This window comes from Drosophila biarmipes, chromosome 3R (genome assembly GCF_025231255.1).
Source record: "Drosophila biarmipes strain raj3 chromosome 3R, RU_DBia_V1.1, whole genome shotgun sequence".
NCBI classification, from domain to species: domain Eukaryota; kingdom Metazoa; phylum Arthropoda; class Insecta; order Diptera; family Drosophilidae; genus Drosophila; species Drosophila biarmipes.
The window spans coordinates 14603006-14622115 of NC_066616.1; the positions used below are offsets into that span (position 1 = coordinate 14603006).

At 43.3% G+C, this 19110-nt stretch overlaps 4 protein-coding genes across 4 annotated transcripts; 3 read left to right on the forward strand and 1 right to left on the reverse strand.

Moving 5' to 3' along the window:
* The first annotated feature begins 12 nt into the window (after positions 1-12).
* Positions 13-3143, forward strand: LOC108032035 (probable ATP-dependent RNA helicase DDX43). The gene is made up of 5 exons (XM_017105847.3): positions 13-144; positions 203-1023; positions 1353-1861; positions 1994-2629; positions 2691-3143. The coding sequence occupies exons 2-5, from the start codon at positions 385-387 to the stop codon at positions 3013-3015; spliced, it is 2109 nt and encodes a 702-aa protein (XP_016961336.1). The 5' UTR covers positions 13-144; positions 203-384; the 3' UTR covers positions 3016-3143.
* Positions 3144-3152: 9 nt separating this feature from the next.
* On the reverse strand, positions 3153-4283 carry LOC108032036 (pre-mRNA-splicing factor ISY1 homolog). The gene is made up of 4 exons (XM_017105848.3): positions 4235-4283; positions 4143-4165; positions 3918-4078; positions 3153-3862 (listed from the first exon to the last, which is right to left on the reverse strand). Exons 1-4 carry the CDS (start codon positions 4235-4237, stop codon positions 3228-3230), a joined length of 822 nt encoding a protein of 273 aa, XP_016961337.1. The 5' UTR covers positions 4238-4283; the 3' UTR covers positions 3153-3227.
* A 438-nt stretch (positions 4284-4721) lies between these two features.
* LOC108032142 (ADP-ribosylation factor-like protein 8) lies at positions 4722-7886 on the forward strand. The gene is made up of 4 exons (XM_017105978.3): positions 4722-4965; positions 6683-6837; positions 6906-7067; positions 7135-7886. The coding sequence occupies exons 1-4, from the start codon at positions 4843-4845 to the stop codon at positions 7253-7255; spliced, it is 561 nt and encodes a 186-aa protein (XP_016961467.1). The 5' UTR covers positions 4722-4842; the 3' UTR covers positions 7256-7886.
* A 9002-nt stretch (positions 7887-16888) lies between these two features.
* On the forward strand, positions 16889-17576 carry LOC108031286 (uncharacterized). The gene is made up of 2 exons (XM_017104529.3): positions 16889-16960; positions 17016-17576. The coding sequence occupies exons 1-2, from the start codon at positions 16910-16912 to the stop codon at positions 17502-17504; spliced, it is 540 nt and encodes a 179-aa protein (XP_016960018.1). The 5' UTR covers positions 16889-16909; the 3' UTR covers positions 17505-17576.
* Positions 17577-19110: the final 1534 nt, after the last annotated feature.

Below are 19110 nucleotides of genomic sequence, written 5' to 3' on the forward strand. Positions count from 1 at the left end.
TTCGATTACCTGGTCGATTATTCGATTGATCCGAAGTCCCTAGTCGAAATGCAACCCTCCCTTAAAAGCGTCTGTCAGAGCGGTCCGTTTAATTTTCTTTTGCCTAAGTTTTCCGCCTAGAATGAAGTGACTAAACGAGGAAAAGTAAGTTAAAAAATAAGTAAATATTATCTAAGAATCAACTTTATTTGGTCCATTGCAGCTTGCTTAAATCCGCGTTAAATATTCGCTGTGCAAGCTCGATTCTGGGCCGCGAAACACACACACACGCACGCGAAATTTACCGTTTGAAAGCGGAAAGCAAATTGCAGAGTCTGCATTTTTTACGTGCCCTGCGATTTTCGCCCGAATTGCATCAAAATAAAGCGCCGAGCGGACTACAATATGTCTGAGCTCGATTGGGACGACCCAAACTATGTGGAGGCGCCGGTCAAGGTGCAGGAGTACTCCAAGCTGAACGATAAGTACGAGAGGAGCCTCAGGCGCGACGACCACTCCCGCGGATATGGTGGAAATCGCGATGATTACGGCGCAGGACGACGGGATAATCGAGGAAGCCGTGATGGTTACGGCGGAGGACGTCGTGACAATCGAGAATACGGCGGTGGAGGAGTTTTCAGCGAGACCCTGAGCATCGCCTCCGAAATGATCGGAAAAGTGATTGGCAGAGCCGGAGCCAATATATCCCGGATTCAGACTGATTTCGATGTCCGCGTCAAGGTGGACAAGATCGATTTAGTGGTCAAGATAACGGGCAGTGTCCAGAGCAACGTCTCGGATGCTATCAACCACGTTCGCAAGCAGGTCGCCGGTGATCCGGGTGATAGACGAAGGGATCAGGATAGAAGGGGTTCCTATGGTGGTGATGGAGGCGGCGGTGGGGGCTACGGAGGAGGTGGTGGCGGATATGGCAGATCGAAGGGAAGTAGCTACGAGTTCAATCCGCCGGCTGCCAGGCCCACCACTGACGAAGGAGGAGATCTCACCGGCATCATCGATTGGGCAGCCATAAATAAGGCCTCGGTAAGTAAACTCTACCTACATATAATCACTACAAATTTCTATAAATTTAACAAACATTAGTTTTAACTGGATTATAACCCATATGCAACTTAAATGTTTAGTAGTCAAACTATTATGTAAAATAATAATAGAGTCAAGCCTTGTAAAACATAATAATTAACAAAAATAAAGTATTGCTTAACTCTTAAACAATAAAAGCTGAATTATAGAGATAGTCTTATCGACTTCAGTACATCACAATTATATTTAAAGCCAGTGACACACGGTGAACAATCAGATAATGTCATATATTTGTCATAGCCTTCTAAATCCGTTTTAATTCCCCACAGGAAGCAGCTACTAAAGCTCGTTGGGCCAAGTGTCCCCCGCTGACGAAGAACTTCTACAAGGAGGCGCCAGAGGTGGCCAATCTCACCGAGGACCAGATCGAGCGCATTCGCGCCGATAATAACAACATCTCGGTCTCGCATGTTTTCGAGCCGAAGGAGGGAGAAACTGCGCCTCCCATTCCAAACCCAGTTTGGACTTTCGATCAATGCTTTGCCGAATATCCGGATCTCCTCGGCGAGATCACCAAAATGGGCTTCTCCAAGCCCTCGCCTATCCAATCGCAGGCGTGGCCCATTCTGCTCCAAGGACACGATATGATTGGGATCGCCCAGACGGGCACGGGCAAAACACTGGCCTTCTTGCTGCCCGGAATGATTCACACGGAGTACCAGAGCGTGCCCAGAGGTCAGAGGGGCGGAGCCAATGTCTTGATTTTGGCGCCCACTCGAGAGTTGGCCCTGCAGATCGAAATGGAGGTCAAGAAGTACTCCTTCCGCGACATGAAAGCGTGAGTATCATCGATATATGTCATAAAAACGCGTGTTCCATTTTAGATGTATTATATTTTACATCGTTATTTTATGTCCTGCGTGTTTTATAACCTTTATTGTTTTTGTAATTAGTCGCTTTTTATTTTTAGCGTTTGTGTGTACGGTGGAGGCGACCGTCGCATGCAGATCTCCGACCTGGAGCGAGGTGCGGAGATCATCATCTGCACTCCGGGTCGCCTCAATGACCTGGTCCAGGCCAACGTTATCGATGTGAGCACCATCACTTACCTGGTGCTCGACGAGGCCGATCGCATGCTGGACATGGGCTTCGAGCCGCAGATCCGCAAGGTAATGCTGGACATCCGCCCGGATCGCCAGACGATTATGACCTCCGCCACTTGGCCACCGGGAGTGCGTCGTTTGGCGCAGAGCTACATGAAGAACCCCATACAGGTGTGTGTCGGCTCGCTCGACCTGGCGGCCACGCACTCGGTGAAGCAAGTGATTGAGCTGCTGGAGGACGACAAGGAGAAGTTCAGCGCGATCAAGTCGTTCGTGAAGAACATGACCAAGACGGACAAGATCATAATTTTCTGCGGACGCAAGGCTCGCGCCGATGACCTGTCCAGTGACCTCACCCTAGATGGTTTCATGACGCAGTGCATCCATGGCAATCGCGACCAGAGTGATCGTGAGCAGGCCATAGCTGATATCAAGTCGGGCGCCGTGCACATCCTGGTGGCCACCGATGTGGCATCACGTGGCCTGGACATCGAGGACATAACGTAAGCAATTATTTATTGTATAGATATTTTAGTCTCTACTTATAAATTTACCCTTTTTCAGCCATGTCATCAACTATGACTTCCCGCGCAACATCGAGGAGTATGTGCACCGTGTCGGTCGTACAGGACGTGCTGGCCGCAAGGGTACCTCCATTAGCTTTATTACCCGCGAGGACTGGGGCATGGCCAAGGAGCTGATTGACATCCTCCAGGAGGCGGATCAGGAAGTGCCCGAAGAACTGCACAAAATGGCCTCGCGTTTCAAGGCCATGAAGGAGAGGCGCGCTGCTGAAGGCGGTGGATTCGGAGGAGGTGGCCGCTTTGGTGGTGGCCGCAGTGGCGGACGCGGCGGTGGAGGCCGCAACTTCGAAGGATTTAGCTTCTGATTGAATCTCTAGATCGCATTTTGTAGTAATTAGAGACCACAGCGCATTGAAGTGCCTTGAAATTTTGTTTAACAAACCCTTAAGCGGATGTTCTCTCCAAAGATAGAATAAACACGAAAATAAAACCAGTGGGAAACTTAACTTTCATACAACATTATAAGTTAGACGATAATTTTAAAAATCAAACTACAAAGTTAGAATGTTTATTGAACTTAGTTATCGCCACCGCCGTATTTCTCGAGGAGTTCCTGTTTCCGCTTGCGGAGAAGTGCCTCCTGTACATCTTGTTGCGTGGGTACGGGCACATGGGCGGTGAATTTGGGTGCCAATAGGCCGTGAGGATCCTCCACTGCGGCGCGAGCCTTGGCATCCTCGATGGCTTCGCGAGCGGGTCCGGAAAGCGGATATATCTCGTCCTCCTCCTCGTCGTCATCGACTATGCGCCCATCTCTGGCCATCTTTTCGCGCCATTCCTGCACTGCCTTCTGGATGGCCGCTCGTTCGATGCGTTCCTCTAGAGGGATCAGTACGCCATCCTCATCATCCCGATAGCCGTAGTACTCCGCATCTATGTCCTTCATCAGTTCCGCGCGGGATTTCCTGGGTGGCGGTGGAGGATCCTGTTCGAAGAGCTCTCGAACACCCGGCAAATCTTTGGCGGCTCCGAAGTATTTGTAACCCCGATTGCCGGGAACTTCGCGACCCTCCGCATCGAACATCTTGGGACCATAACGTCGATAATGAGGGCCGCCCAGTGAAGATATCTGATTCTCCCAGTGGCGCTTTTCACGCAGTAATTTGTTGATTTCATCGTTCAGATCGCGGATGCGGAATTCTCCCAAGCCAGCTGTAAGTATGGGATGTAAGAAGATGTTTAAAGAAAACTCAAGCCGAATAAATACCATTTTGTATCTGGGCCACCTTCTTGGATATGTCGCGTATAATCTCCAGGCGGAACTTCTCGCAGCGGGGCAAGTCGTGGCACTCGGAGGCCAAATACGGCCGGCGTTCCCTTTCGCCTGATTCCACTTCTTTGGCGGCCCGCCAACGTGCCAATGTTGTCCTGAGGGAAAGAGGTAAGGTAAGTATTGCAAATTATAAGGTTTTTGGTTTCCAAGGTTACTTACATTGCCTTCTCTGCATTGCGCGCCTGAAAATAAACATTTATTGAATATTTTTACCATAATTAAATAAATAATTGCAGATTTGTGGATCTTACCATTTTGTTTACTGTCTTCTTCTGTCAAAACTGCCAGTCACCACGAGACCAAAAGAAATCGATTGCCCAGTTATCGATAGGAAATACAGTAAATACTGTGCAATATACAATTCACTATATTTATTTTAATTTTAAAACATAAGCATGAGGACTCAAGTTTTTATGCAAACATATTTAAAGGTTTTTTTTATATAAATCAATTTTTTTTGATTGATTACTTTAAATTTAAAAAAGTTTAAAATATTCGATCAAAATATTTTTAATACATAAATATTTTTTCAAGAAATCCATTACAGTTTTTTTTAACAATATTTATAATAAATTTTTAAAATATTTAAATAACAACATAAGTATGCACTATATATAATTTTTATGTTTTTTTTCTACTTAAAGTTAATAATTTGTAACATATAACAGTTGCCATTCACCGCGATCACCGACCATCAGTGTTGGACAAACCCCAAAGTATTGACATTTCGGCACCGCCGAGCACTTGGCCACACTGACCTGCCCAGTTGTTTTTTTCACGCCAACATTTACGCTCTTTGGCAAAAGAAAACCTTTTTCGCGAATTCAAGCACACCCCGACCAAACACACCTGCCCCAGGATGTTGGCCCTCATCAACAGGATCCTCGAGTGGTTCAAGAGCATCTTCTGGAAAGAGGAGATGGAACTGACGCTGGTGGGGCTGCAGTTCTCCGGGAAGACGACGTTCGTCAATGTTATTGCAGTGAGTATTTCGCACTGGGCGTGTGTGAGAGTGTGCGAATTTTGCCAGAGTGTGGGTGGAGGGGTGGTTTTTTTTGGTTCGGAGGAGGGTCGTTGCAGGGGGGTGCAGAGAAAGCCGGGGGATCGACCATGTCTATAGGTCGGCTGAAGAACCCCACCAACGCCTAATCACAAAGGAATTGCCTGGCTCCCCCACTTTCCCTTTGTTTATTTCTTTTCCGCTTCGACACCCCCCTTTTCTCGCACTGCATCAGTAATTAACGCGCTGCTAACCGTTTTATTTTAGTGGTAAAGTTTACCGTTCCGCCGCCCGTAATCAATAAACCTATACACCGTATATACGCATGTTTTCCGCACAATGACGCCATTATCAGCGCGGCGACCGCCTGACCCCACCGTACCGCCTCCCAGTCTCCCTTGTCACCCATTTCTGCACGCTGATAAAGTCGCGATCTGAAGTTTCCAGTTCGGAAATCGTAGACAAATAGTAGTTACATTTCCCCGGGTCTTGGGGAGGAGGAGACACTGCCTTTGTGAGCGCCTGACTATGAGTCATGTGCGAGTCCACCAGCGAACTCGATTCGAATGAATGTCGCCCGCATCTGGTGGAAATTTGTTTGCTCAAGTGCTCCTGAAATGGAATGTTTCCCCGCTTATCACTGCTATTAGACACCGCGTAATCCCCTGTTTGTTCAGATTCATCTATTACTATAACGTTCTGGTTTGGTTTGCAAACTAACTTGACTTTTGATGGGAAATCCCCACTTTCCCCACTTTATTAGACTTTGTTTTAAAAGTTTTTTGATCAATGCTTTTTGCTTTTTACTTAACTTTCAAAATACTTTACTCATTTTACCTTTTTTAATTATTATTCATAGTTTGTATCATTCCAGCTTTAATTACCAGCTGTGGGGAACAGATTTAATATTATTACTGTGTCTTGACATTCCGTTAAATAACTAACTAAACCACAAAAATATTCATTCTTCGTGAGCAATATTTTAGTCATTTTGGTCTACTCCTTTCCTGAAACATAAGTAATCTTCAATAAGTCACCTATATCTTGAAGTAGTTAAAAATCGCTTCTGATGTATACGAATTTAAATGTATTTTTGGCTGGATTTTCAAAAGAGATCTTAAACTTTTAACGTTTTGCTAGGTAATAACGCTGCGAATTTGTTTGAAAATATTTATTAGATGTAATTGCATTTTTAGGAGTACAGACAATTGATGTGAATATGCTATTATATTAGATGGGAATTCATTTTAATAATAATAAATTTTGCAATTATTTATTTAATCTACCAATTAGAATTTAATTATGAATAGTTAATTATTTCCTTAAAAACTTTTCATTATGATATATTATTTTGACTAGTGAATTAAATAATAAATTAGCTGGTAAATAAGCATAAAATTACTAGTTCTAGGTGCAACTTTTTTTATCTAAAGGCTAGCGATATTAAATTAAGTTTTAATTTTAATTAAAGTAATCAATAATATCTTATAAGAACAAGTGGGATAAAAAGATGGATGCTGTTTTATGTAAACATTCTATACTCGAATTTTACATATGTTTGCATTGCATACTTTTGGGCATGTTCTTACCGCAAGGAGTTCTATTTGAAACTAGTGAGGTAGTCCAATAAATAATCCTAATGCTTATCCCAATCATAATGTAATCCTTACTGACCATATACTATAATTCCTATTTCCAGTCCGGCCAATTCGCCGAGGACATGATACCCACAGTTGGCTTCAACATGCGCAAGATCACCCGGGGCAATGTGACTATCAAGGTGTGGGACATCGGAGGCCAGCCCCGATTCCGATCCATGTGGGAGCGCTACTGCCGCGGCGTTAATGCGATTGTGTAAGCATCAAAGCAGGTTAAGCAATAATGAGAATCCCATTAACACTGTGTTGTGTATTAATCGACAGCTATATGGTGGATGCGGCCGATCTGGACAAATTGGAGGCCTCGAGGAACGAGCTGCACTCGCTGTTGGACAAGCCGCAACTCGCAGGCATTCCCGTGCTCGTGTTGGGCAACAAACGTGATCTTCCAGGGGCCCTCGATGAAACCGGGCTCATCGAACGCATGTGAGTATCTGCAACTAGGAAAGGCCGTCAAATACATTCTATAACTAATATCTTAATTTGCTTCCAGGAATCTTTCGAGCATACAGGACCGCGAAATCTGCTGTTATAGTATTTCCTGCAAGGAGAAGGACAACATTGACATAACGCTGCAGTGGTTAATTCAGCATTCGAAAAGCCAAAGTCGTTAGATGACGAACACACAACTCCCTACCCTCTACACTCACACAACTAGGCACTATATCTCACACAGAACAACTATATATAAATATATACACTAATAATAATTTGCAGAGTGATGAACACTGAGCAAAGCCAGCAGTAAGCCAACTAACTGGGGTACAAGATTGAAATAACTTTGAAAACTAAGCCACAGCGAGTAATATCTATGCCTTGAAAGATCTGTTTGTACTGTTTGTATGGTAATGTCTGCATGTGTGTGTTGTATGTGATTTCGCAGTGCAGGGTTCGGGTGCTCGACTGTCTCGAATTTGTAGACTCACAAAGGGAAGATGCTTAAATGAATTCTGTGTACGTTGTACGTTGTAAGTTTTGTTAGATAATCTATGCCTACACACCACACACCACCCACAAGAACAGGAAACACACAACCGACACGACACGCTCGTGTGTATTTAGTATTTCATTCTGGCTTGATCGACCAATTGTCCCCTAAATATGTATATGTATGTCGCCTCTACAAGTTTCGTTGGCCGCAACTCCACGACTAGTTAGTCTTATGTTTAGTGTTTATTGGTGTGATTATATAAATATTATTTTTATAATTTTTGTATACAATATATAATTTACGTTTCGCTCATATGCTTCAAACGATTATTTTTACTGGACTTTTTGCTTAGCGAAAACAGGAAAACAAAAGCCACGGAAAAGCATAAATTTTAAAGACGTTTTAAACTATATAAATATGTATTTAAACAATATGAATGTGAAATCAACTAAGCAAGCGAAAGCCATAGTTAAAGAAATTCCAAGATTGATTGTAAAATACGCAAAAAAATACGAATTGTTGAGTTTTTCTAGCTGCAGCCAAAAACCAAAACGCTGAACAAATTGAGATCCTTAAGCCTTGTCACGCTTTTCCTAAACTCATTAACATTCACCTAGTTAATTACGATAATTTATATGAAACAGCAATGCAAATTATAAACTACAATAACCAAAATCGAAAACTGAAAACGAGCAGGGCATACAAAGCAACCAGCGAGAAAACGAAATATAAATGAGAAACCAATAAAGACAAATTATAAAAACATTACAAGAACCCAGAGTGAGTCTCATAAATAACGAATGCTCGCGATGGCAGCGATTGCGGGCTTCGAATATTCCAAACACTTGTTTGAAGGTAATTTATAGAGGCAAAACGACCAGCAGCAGCAAGTGGCCACCCAAATGCAGACGTTGCAGGTTAACGATTGATAGATGCGGACAGCCCTATGAACGCATAAATATCGGGAAGCGGGCCCACGGCCCTGGGCTAATTAGGAATTCTGTGTGCAGAATCAAGGCATTGCTACCGGAGGATGGTCTACGAGGGGCAGTGCCGAAGAGGAGCCCCTGTGTTCCAGGAATACGTGTCCAGCACGAGCCGTACGGGTGAGTCATGATCAAATACCCTCATGCCCCATCGCCTGTAGCTTCCTGCTTCCTTTGGAAATCCGAATCTTGCTGCCCCACACCGTGCGCGTTCGTTTCCTAAGTCTTTCGTTTCGACTGCGTCGCCCGCCTCACATTTCAAATTGCGTTAATTACACTTTTAAATGCGGGGTATTAACAGCGCCGGCGATAAGCATCTCTCTTCGCGGCCATTTGCCACAAGCCAAACATTCGGCCATAACTTTAGGCGAATCTCCGAAACAGAAAAAAATGCGGCTAACGACGTGCTCGTAAATTTTCATGCCAAAACTATAAACAAACATGAACAAGCTGAAAACATTTACGAACATTACGCATATGCCCTCCGCTTAGATGTCGTACGAAACCGTAAAGACAACCAGACAGTGCGGCTCATTACTGTAAAACAATTAATAAAAATACTATTAGGTGTCTTATGCCTGTCATTAAATCAATGGATTAGTTAAATGACTTGTTGACTGGTCTTTAGTTGCCTGTGAACTTATCTGATGCAAAATTGTCAGCTATAGCAAATCGAATTGAACTTTTTCTATGGTAATTAATTATTTTTTTATAAAAGGTAATGACTGCAGAACTAGTTTAAATATGTGGGTTATTTGTAACATACTCTTTATTTTGTGTTTCCTTAACTTCATGATCTCCACTGTATTGGGGTGTAAAATAAAACTGATATTCTTGGCAGACGGTGCTTAGTTCTTTCTGCTTAATTTTCAGCGATTTGCGCGACTTGTGCTGATTATATAATGACAAATAAAACATGCCCAAACAACATTTAAATTTGCTGTAGCTGTTTTTTATATTTTCGCAGGCCCCATCGAGCCAGATCCATCATTTGTATGCGCCACAGTTGCCATCATCGTGACTCCTTTGATGAAAAGCCGTCAGCCAGTGCAAAAAAAATAAATGATGAAAATAAAAACAAAAAATTGAGAAAAGAATGAGCAAATCACATTAACAAAAAACTAGGCGGGGTGTTCACTACGAATTTACGCAGAAATACCTAATTTATATATTCCAGATGATTTATTCTAGGTGTGGTTTACAATCCCATGGGGTTTCTGAAAGACTGTAGATGGTCAGAGGTATGTTCTCAAGATGAAAAATAGGATGGCATTAGAAAATAAAGTTCTAGATAATAGTCTATTTAACCCTTACACAAAAATGTAGGATATTTTACAAAACTATAGTTGTTAGCTTTAAATGATAATTAAAATATTAACATCATAGTGTCATAAGATAGTATTGATTTGAAGGTCCCGGTGATAAAACATATTTTATATAGATTTATATTTTGAGAGCAAACAAATTTTAAAATACTAACCAGATCAAAAGTCCCTAATTGTAATTTCTATTTTGGAAGTTTTAATACGAGTAACAAGAAATGGAATTTTGAAAAACTAGTTTAAAATATTCTAAAATTACTTTAAAAAATATATATATTCTCAAAAGCAATGTTTTGCGGAAGCAATGCTCATTTTTAACCAACTCTTTTAATAATTTCAGGTTACTTAGCCCTCGCCCGTCGCGCTCTTCTAACCAAATTGTTTTTAAACATATTTTAATTGAGGGCCCCCACAATGGCTGCTGCACGAGGCCACCAAAAGTGTGTCTGGCCCGAACATGCTGTGCCACCTGAAAAGTTCCAGGAACCGTGGCATCTACTCTGCCCCTGCCCAGAAACAATAACCCCGAGCTGGCATAAAGTTCAGGCCTTAACAAGATGGAACAAAGGCTGTCTGGCTGGATGGGATGCTCTACCGCGTACTCGCCAGACTCGTGGGCAACAGTTTTCATGTTGGGCTCTTACTTTGCTTTATTTTCCCCAGCAGACTACTGTCAGTGGTAGCTCGCAGGGGGTTCCGCGGCGGAGAGGGCCAGGACGCGACGACAACTTGGCTGACAACAGGGCGAATGCAAATAAGTCCCTGGGCCGCTTATTTCTGCAGAATTCGCTTAGCTCCGGACTCCGGCTGATTTCCACCTCTACATTGATTTATCTGGCATTTTATTGGCCAGCGCCATTGGCTCGACGGCCTAGACCATAATTTACGCATCTGCCCAGGGTGTTTTGGCCATTTTTGGGCCCTGCCCGAGGCGGCCTAATAAAGTTCTCTCAGGTGCGAACAGCCGAGGCAACCACTTGCATACGAGGCAGCTTAATTGATGACAACATCTTGGAATTTTCGTTGGTATTTCCAATGCAAACTTGTCGCCAGTTCCTCGATTGCCCCGTTCTTTGGGCCCACAGATGGCCTGGCTGGCCGGGTTGGCCCACTGAAATCAGTTAAATAATGAAACATTTGCACGATACTGGCGAATCGGAATGGGAATCGGAATCGTATCGCGCGCCAACTCGAGAGCCAGGCCGCTCTGGCCAAGGATAGGGAACGGCTAAGACGGCTAAAACGGCTAAAACGGGCAGCCAGCAGAAAGCAGAAAGCAGCAACAATCAGCACAATCCGCAGTTGTATGGTGCTACATATCGTACAAGATTTCCGGGAATTGAAAACTGCTAAAAATCGTGTTTGATTTTATACGTTGCTGTTGCTGTTGCTGTTGCCGTTGCCGTTGCTGTCCGCCGCAGCTCCTTATGCATGCAATTTGGGGGGATTTCTTTGGGGGGCAGAGGAGCTACCTGCAGCATCTACGATACGCGTCGTGGTTCAACATGCAATCGCAACAAACGAAAGCAGCTTGTTAACTAATTAAAACCAAAATATATGCAAATCAAAGGCCCCAAAAAGAACCCAAAAGGAGTCCAAGTCCAGGTCCCATCGTCCTCTACCCTCCTTCCCTTCTTTCTTTGGACTTCTCCTGGTTAGCTACTGTTTTGCGTTGGAGTTGGAGCTCCCGGCCTTTTTGTCAACGATCGAATTCGCGGGCAATTAAGTCGAGGCAACCGCTGCCATAATGCTGCAAAATCGAGAACTAAATAGCACAAAGAGCATTGTGCAAAAATTAATTGCAACATTTTGAGCGCAGACCCCCTTTTGGTTCATCCCTCTCCAAATGCAATCAATTCAGTATGGATTTCTGGCGAAGCAATCGAGGCGGATTTACGAGTCGCCTGCATTTGCCTTTTCCAGCCAGCCATTTGGCCCATTGTCGAGCGTCCCCCAGAGGGCTCGAAGATGATCCTGCACGGGGAAAAAATGTCAGGGGGTTTTGAAAAAATAAAAAATAATTGCTGATTGGTTTCAAGTGTTAAAAATAAACGCCTTTATTGATTTCATATAGCCTTTGATCAATTTTGAACATTTAATTTAAGTTATTATGCGTAGAATTGTCTTTTAAACACTTATATATTATATTATCTTTTTTACTACAAACTAATTTGTAATGGTGTGTTGCTAGAACTAATCTTCTTTATTGGTTTAATGTAACTTAAGATTATTTTTTTATAGAGTTCAGATCGAAGAGGCTTGGAATCCCTTGACGGGGTGATGAGCATAAGCTTCCAACTATTTTGTTTCCAGTGCATCTTATAGTGGTGGGTGAGCTGGTCCATCCGCCGTCGAGGTCTTGTGTCTTCTGCTTAGGTGCGGACATATGTAAAACAAGCCATGAAACAACCGGCTGGAAGCAGGACTCTCCGCATTCCCATTCTCATTCGGATTGAGATTCAGTTTCGGAAGTGAAATTTATTTTCCATACGAGCCCTCGCCCCACAGCGGAGCCATTGTCTTTTGTCTTCGCTTCGCTTCGATGCGAGATGGAGCTGAAGCTGGAGCTGGAGCTGGAGCACTCTGTGGGGTCACCGGCAAGTGTTCCTGGGAAACTTTTCGCTCGGCGCATATATCAGGAACGGGCCGTAGTCGCAGTCGCAGGAGCCAGGAGCAGCCGTTCGATTGTCACTGGGAAATTATCCAATTTTGTGGTTTGCATTCAAATTGAGCAGCGGCGGCTGTCAATTTACCAAAGGCCAGCCAGCTACCCAGGCGGATGAGTTTGGGGGGCAGCAAAAAGGGAAAGAGGAGGACTCGAACTCGGACGAGTAGCTGTCATGTTGATGAATGCAATTGGCAATTGCCCCCGGAGCGCTGGTGGTCCCAGTTCGTTTCGGTTTTGGCTCGGCTTTAGGGTTTGGGTTTGGGTTTGGGTTCGGGTTCGGCCGCGGTTCAGCCCGAAATCATAATCGCGATCTGGCCGCGATCCCGATTTCGAACCCTTTATTGCCCGCTTCCGGATATCCAGGACCATAAAATGCCTGGCCAACGCCGTTTATTAATTGCATCAAGATCAACTCGCCAACGCCGTCAGCTTAGCCCCGCATAAAAAACACGAGCGTAAACAGAACCTAAAACGAAACGAAATTGTGATAAGAATTTTCACTAATGAGTATTTACCTTTTGGGAAGGGACTGCTCGGGTGGGGTTCACGTTAACGGGGCGCATGCTTAATGCTAGATTAGCATCGCGAATTCGTGTGCGCTGAACTTAACGGCTGATCGCTCATAAAATTAATCAAGCTGCTTTAGGCTACTTTAATGTTTTCAGCGTTTTACATTCTCCGCACTCTAACCTTCCCGGGGTATTAGGAATTTTGATTCAGCTTAAAAATAATAATAAAAATATAATTATTCCAGGGATTATGAACTTAAAAAGTTGAATAAATTATTTGGTAATGCTTTGAAGTAAAGTATACTTATGTACATATGCCAATGATATTTCCAATCCTCGAAGCATGCCCAATAGTCATTTTCAGCGCCACATTTTAACCATGTTTGGAAAGCGATTTACGTATAATCGGAAATCTAATATAACAAAGTATTTAATAAATACAGATCCAAAAACGAACGACTTACCTCAAAATAAGAACTCCTTTCTTTCACCAACGGCAGGGCAACCAGTTTTCGTCCACCGGCGATTATCTTCGCCTTGTTTCAAAATGTTGTTAATATTTTCACATACTTTGGTGGGATTTCCTTTCCCTTTGCTGGCTGCCGGTTAACAAATTGCTTTCGTTATCGCCGATTTCGATGCAGAGCGAGTTGAATGCACTTTCGGCGAACTCCGGCTCTGCGATTCACTTGGAAACTCCGAGGCTCTGGAGCTCCTTGGCCGGGACTCACGTACGGGCAGCGGTCGGGTGGTCGAGCCATTTGTTACATTATAAAATATAATAAATTTCAGCTAGCCGGCGAGCGGAGGAGCAGCTAGATAAATAATGCATTTGGCCATAAATATCCTGCTGCCGCCTGATTGACGCCTGACGTTTGTCATGGGCCGGCAATTTGCATTCGGGTTCATTGGAAAATGTCAACTTTAATTGAATTTGCACTGACGAAAGGCTCCGATTTATGTCTCCCCGCGGTCTCGTAATAAACATGTCAGGCGAAGTTTTCGATCTTTGGCCAAGAGTCTCGGCCACAGATGCAGATGCAGTATTTGACTTTGGGCCAACTAATTTGAGCGCTGGCTGGGAACAGTTTCGTTCAGCCGACTCTTGCCCTGGCAAAGAGGATGGACCGCAAAACCTGCTTGGACTGGAGGCTGCTGCCCTGGTGCAACTAAAAATCCGGATTCCGGAATCGCCTGCCTGCCCCTTGCACCAATCCCAGACGCTAGCTTAGTGCCATAATTTATGCGCACAACTCGCTTGCGGAGCCGCGGCTCTGGCTCCGCCTTTTGGCCAATCAGCGGGCGACTTTCTGGCCAGGTCTAGGGCTGGCTCAAGAGATCCGCTCGCCCGCGGAGCATCCGCCATGTGCATCTCAGAAAAATGCCATAGGTTTTTCTAGGATTGATGAAATATTTTAATAAGAGAAGAGGTATTAAGTTTTTACAGACTTTAGATGAGAAATAAGATTGAAACCTATACCAATTTCCATAAATATAAGCGTAAATGTGTAGTTTCCACCTCGATTCTCATTATCTAAAGATTGTTGTTATATGGGTTTAACAGATTTTTTTTAAATTTAATCACATTGCTCTTAGCACTAAACTAAGACATTGTAAAACTAAGATTTAAATTAAAAATAGTTACAATTCATTGGTAGCCCTTTGATACACTCGGTGCTTTAAAAGTAAGTCAAAAGATCGCAGGGTTGTAAACCATAAATAAATAATACAAATAATAATAATAGTCTGCTTTAAGTCTACTTTAAGGATCTTTATATTGGTCCTTGGCTTTTTATATTAAACGATGTGATGAAGAGAACCAAATTAAAGTTTAAAATAATATTTATAACTTAATTATTAAATTATTCTTGAATAGATAATGTGGTAATAAGAATTTATTTAAGAATTTGATTGAATAATAAAACAACAATCTTAAATCAAGAAATATTCTCCTGATTAACAAAATGTTATAATGTTAGCCCTGTCAATGTATACATGAAATACCACAGTATTGAACTACTATTTTCAGGGACCCTCCCAGGCCCGTTTCCTAAATTTATTCCCTACATAAACACACAATTAAGATCCTCCTCGCGTGCACCCTGCAGCTCCCCTGCTGCAAGATGTTTGACCCCAGCGGAAACATGAATTACACATTTCTTTCGGGCCCAACGAATTCGACTCGCCGGCAGTTGCACCTGCCTGGATAACCTGTGGCCACTGGCCAGGATGAAGCAGTAAAAATGCAGCGCGTGCCGAGTGTTCCCCAAAAGACAAAACTAACCGCCAAAAAAGGAATACACAGGAGACGCAGGAAACATTAAACCCAGAAAACCGAAAGTGCAAGGTGCAAGGCTCAAATGTGAGAAGAGCCCTGGGAATGGGAAGCGATTCGGATGCGGCTTGGGCTAATTGAATTAAGCCCAGCCAGCGATCTACAATGGGACTAAGCCGAAAGGCAAGCCCCGAATGCAAACCCTCAAACAACCCAGAGACCACAGAAAAATGGGAGCTGAACAATCCACAATCCTAGGCGGATTAATGCATTTCTCGTTTTGCGCTCGAGTGGCGGAAAATGCAACACATTCGGCATTTGCACAGAGATTTAACGCCCCAGTGGACGCGCACACACACTCATGTGCTTATGGGCATTTTCCGATGCAACCCCAAGTGGCACGAATTGATCTAATCTGATCTCGGGCGATCTCGATCGCATTGTCAATTGCCAATTGATCTTTTGGGCAATTGATCCGCTTTCGATTTCGTTTCTCCCAGTGGTTTCTATTTATTTTCCCTTACTTTATCTTTTTGGGTGCGTGCTGCGCCAGAGAGCAGTAAAAAATGTAACAAATAATAATAGACAGATGTGCTCATCAATAAATTTGCAAATATTGCACAATTATTCACGAAGATAGCCATCTAAATGTGGTTTTAATTGCTGGCATTAATTAGCGGAGGATCGGCGCAGAGATGAGTGTTTGCCATGCGATAACCACTTGACTCACATTACCAGAGCCCGGCACACATGCACACCTAATTGTGGCTTAAAGCCGGGCTTAGCCGTAAATAACATTCGACCACGTCGCAAATTGATTCTTGGCGTTGTCAGACTTTATGGACGGGCATAAAAAATCGCATCAAATCAGCTCAAAAATATACGGGGGCTAAGCCGCAGGATTCCTCGCAGCCAGGGCACGTGTAAATAAATTGCTTTCCGATGGGTTAGCACAAGTCGAACCCTTCCACTTGACCTGACCGCTGGCCTCCGCCTTTATCAGTGACCGGGCCAGCAGCGAAAGGGTTGCGTCTAATCCCTGGCAATAAAATACAATTTGGTCCAGGCGCAGGATGCACGGCCAGTACAGTGGGGCTTCTCTATAAGCAAACAACTGAATTCTATATTTATGGATATTTTTATATTTTATTTTGTATTATTTTCTGGAATAATATTTTAATCAGCGGTCAGGATTTAATTGTAAGAGCTCTGCTCGTTCTCTGCCGCAACACAAGTAGTATACTACAGTACACGTTACAAATCACTCACTTATTTCGTGCTGACCGCTGATCTTAACTCTTATTTATTTCATATTTATTTATGTGTTTTATGTGTTGTTTTATAGTTCTTGTTTGTCAACTTGTTTTTTACTTTTGACTACTTTTTAACCTGGTAAAAACAACAGTTAATGCAGTTGGTTGGATAACTTGACAAAACCATATTGCATGGCAGACTGCAATGTTATTGTGTAATACAGATATACAATGTATAATTCAAAGTCAGCATTGTTCCTATAAATATCCAAAACAACTCAGGGGTTATGCAGTCTAGAGTTATGATCCCATTGATGTGAAACAATGAAGGAGATTCTGTTCGTGCTGTTACTAGTGCTCATCGACAACGCTTACGTAAGAGCCTTTTCTAATTAGTTTGTCTTTTTTATGTCCATAACATTCCTTATAGACATTCCTTCCGAAAACCTATGACGCTAGTTTTGTATCGCTTAAAGCCACTGGATCCGAGGTCGTTGATTTTGGCAATATTCGATTTTTAGGACGAGAAAAGAGGGCCAATGGCACTCTGGAAATAATGGAAGATATGGATAATACATTTTCGGTTTCTGCTGAGAGTTTCATCGATTCCAGTGGCGGTGGCGATTACAAGGCGCTTCCTTTTTCCATTCCCCTGGAACCATTCTGCAAGGGCATGAACTCATACTGGTCGTACTTCGATGCGAGCTTGAAGTACGGAGAGAACACGGATCTTCCCGTCGACACCCGCCCATGTCCCATACCCAAGGGGGTTTACTATTTAAAGGATGCGCTCATCAAAACTGACGGCTGGCCCACTGTAATGCCGCGAGGCTTCCTAAAGGGCGTGGCCAAACTATTCAGGAATGGCGAATCTGTCGGCGCTCTGGAAGTTGTTCTTCACATTACGGATCTAGGTTAATGTAAAATAAAAGATCTCCAAGGTTGCCAAGATAAGATACAAAGATCGGGAATCATTCTTGTTTTTAGGAAGTTTCAGCATTCTTTGAAAAAAATGGTAAGTCTCCAGAACCTAAAAGAATTTAATATCTTAGGTTTGAACTCATTGTGAAAACTAAATTCTTCTTTACGATGCTCCACTGTATATCTTCCAGCGTCCTTTGGGATATATCTTTGCTTCTTCTATTGCTCTGGTTGTTGTTGTGTAAATAAGAATTGAACTGTGAAGAAGCGATGCGAATGACGTTTACTTTTTATGTTTGTTTATCGCTGAAACCGAAAGCTGGACACTCGGCTGGACATTCCACCCCGTCCGCCCACAAATCGCCCATCAATTCTGAGGATTTTGTTGTATTTTCTCGGATTTATGCTGCTCGACTTTTGGCAATTGGATTTTTTACACACTCATTCAGCTGTGTAATTGAGTTGGAGATCAGAAGTCGGCCGGGGGAACTATAAACTTGAAGAACTATAAACCTGGCATCCCAAGTGCTGTAATGACGGCCATCGCGTGAGGACTTGTATAAGGCCGAAAGGGGCGGGGGTACGCAGTGCTTTTATGGCTTATTACTGGCCTAATTGAGGCCATTGTCATTCCGGGCTTTTTGCAGATCTCTGCTGCAACTTCGCATGTCGCCTGCGACGCAACTTTGGGTTCGGGTTCACTCGCCCACTTAATTGACATGTGCGCGGCTTGTGTGTTTGGCGAATGACAGCTTTTTGGGTGCTGAAACCCTGAAATGCCGAAGTAAAATAAAAAAAATGAAATGCCCGAGTTGCACGTGAGGCGACAATTATGCAGTCCCATTTGCCCGCAACATGGTGGCAAGTGTTCGGATGTTGCAGCGGCCTGTGGGAGAAAGATGCCTCGTCCGGGGACTACACGTATTTTAGATGGTTGCTGTGATTAAGTAACATGCTAATGCTCGTTATTAATACCCGAGGGGGGAAAGGGGCTGTGAGGAAGAAGGCCTGCTTGTGCAACAGTTTGCCAAGGGCTTACAAGCCAGGATCTGTGATGTAAATCGTATTATTATGAGAGATCATTTAAAAAGGATTTTATTAAGAGATAAACGAGTTGGCAATACATATCTTAATGGAACAGTTTATACTCCATTAAAAATGTAATAACTAATCACCATTACATGATATTTAACAAAATGGTTAAAAACTTACATCTCTTCCTAATTAAATACTTTCTATACAAAACAAACCATTGGAATTCACTCTAGCAAGCTGCTAACAAATTTATAAGGTAGCAAAGGTCAAGGCCTTTGGTAAAGGGTCTCCCCAATTTATTTTACCATTTCTTCCCGTTAGATGTGTGTATGGTAAATGGTTCGCCTCGCAACCTGACGCAAAGTGGCATAATTACATGTTTCGATGACAAATGTCGGGCCTCTGCCCACAGGCCGCATCCGAAGAGGGACCTTCTTCATTAGGGATGGCGTTCTGGAGAGGGGGAAGCCCCGAACCAAAGGAATGCTGCACGAATGCGCGCGATTAACTAGCCAACGGAAGGACCAAAAAGTAAGGAAAAAACTAAATGACATAAAGAACGCTGAAGG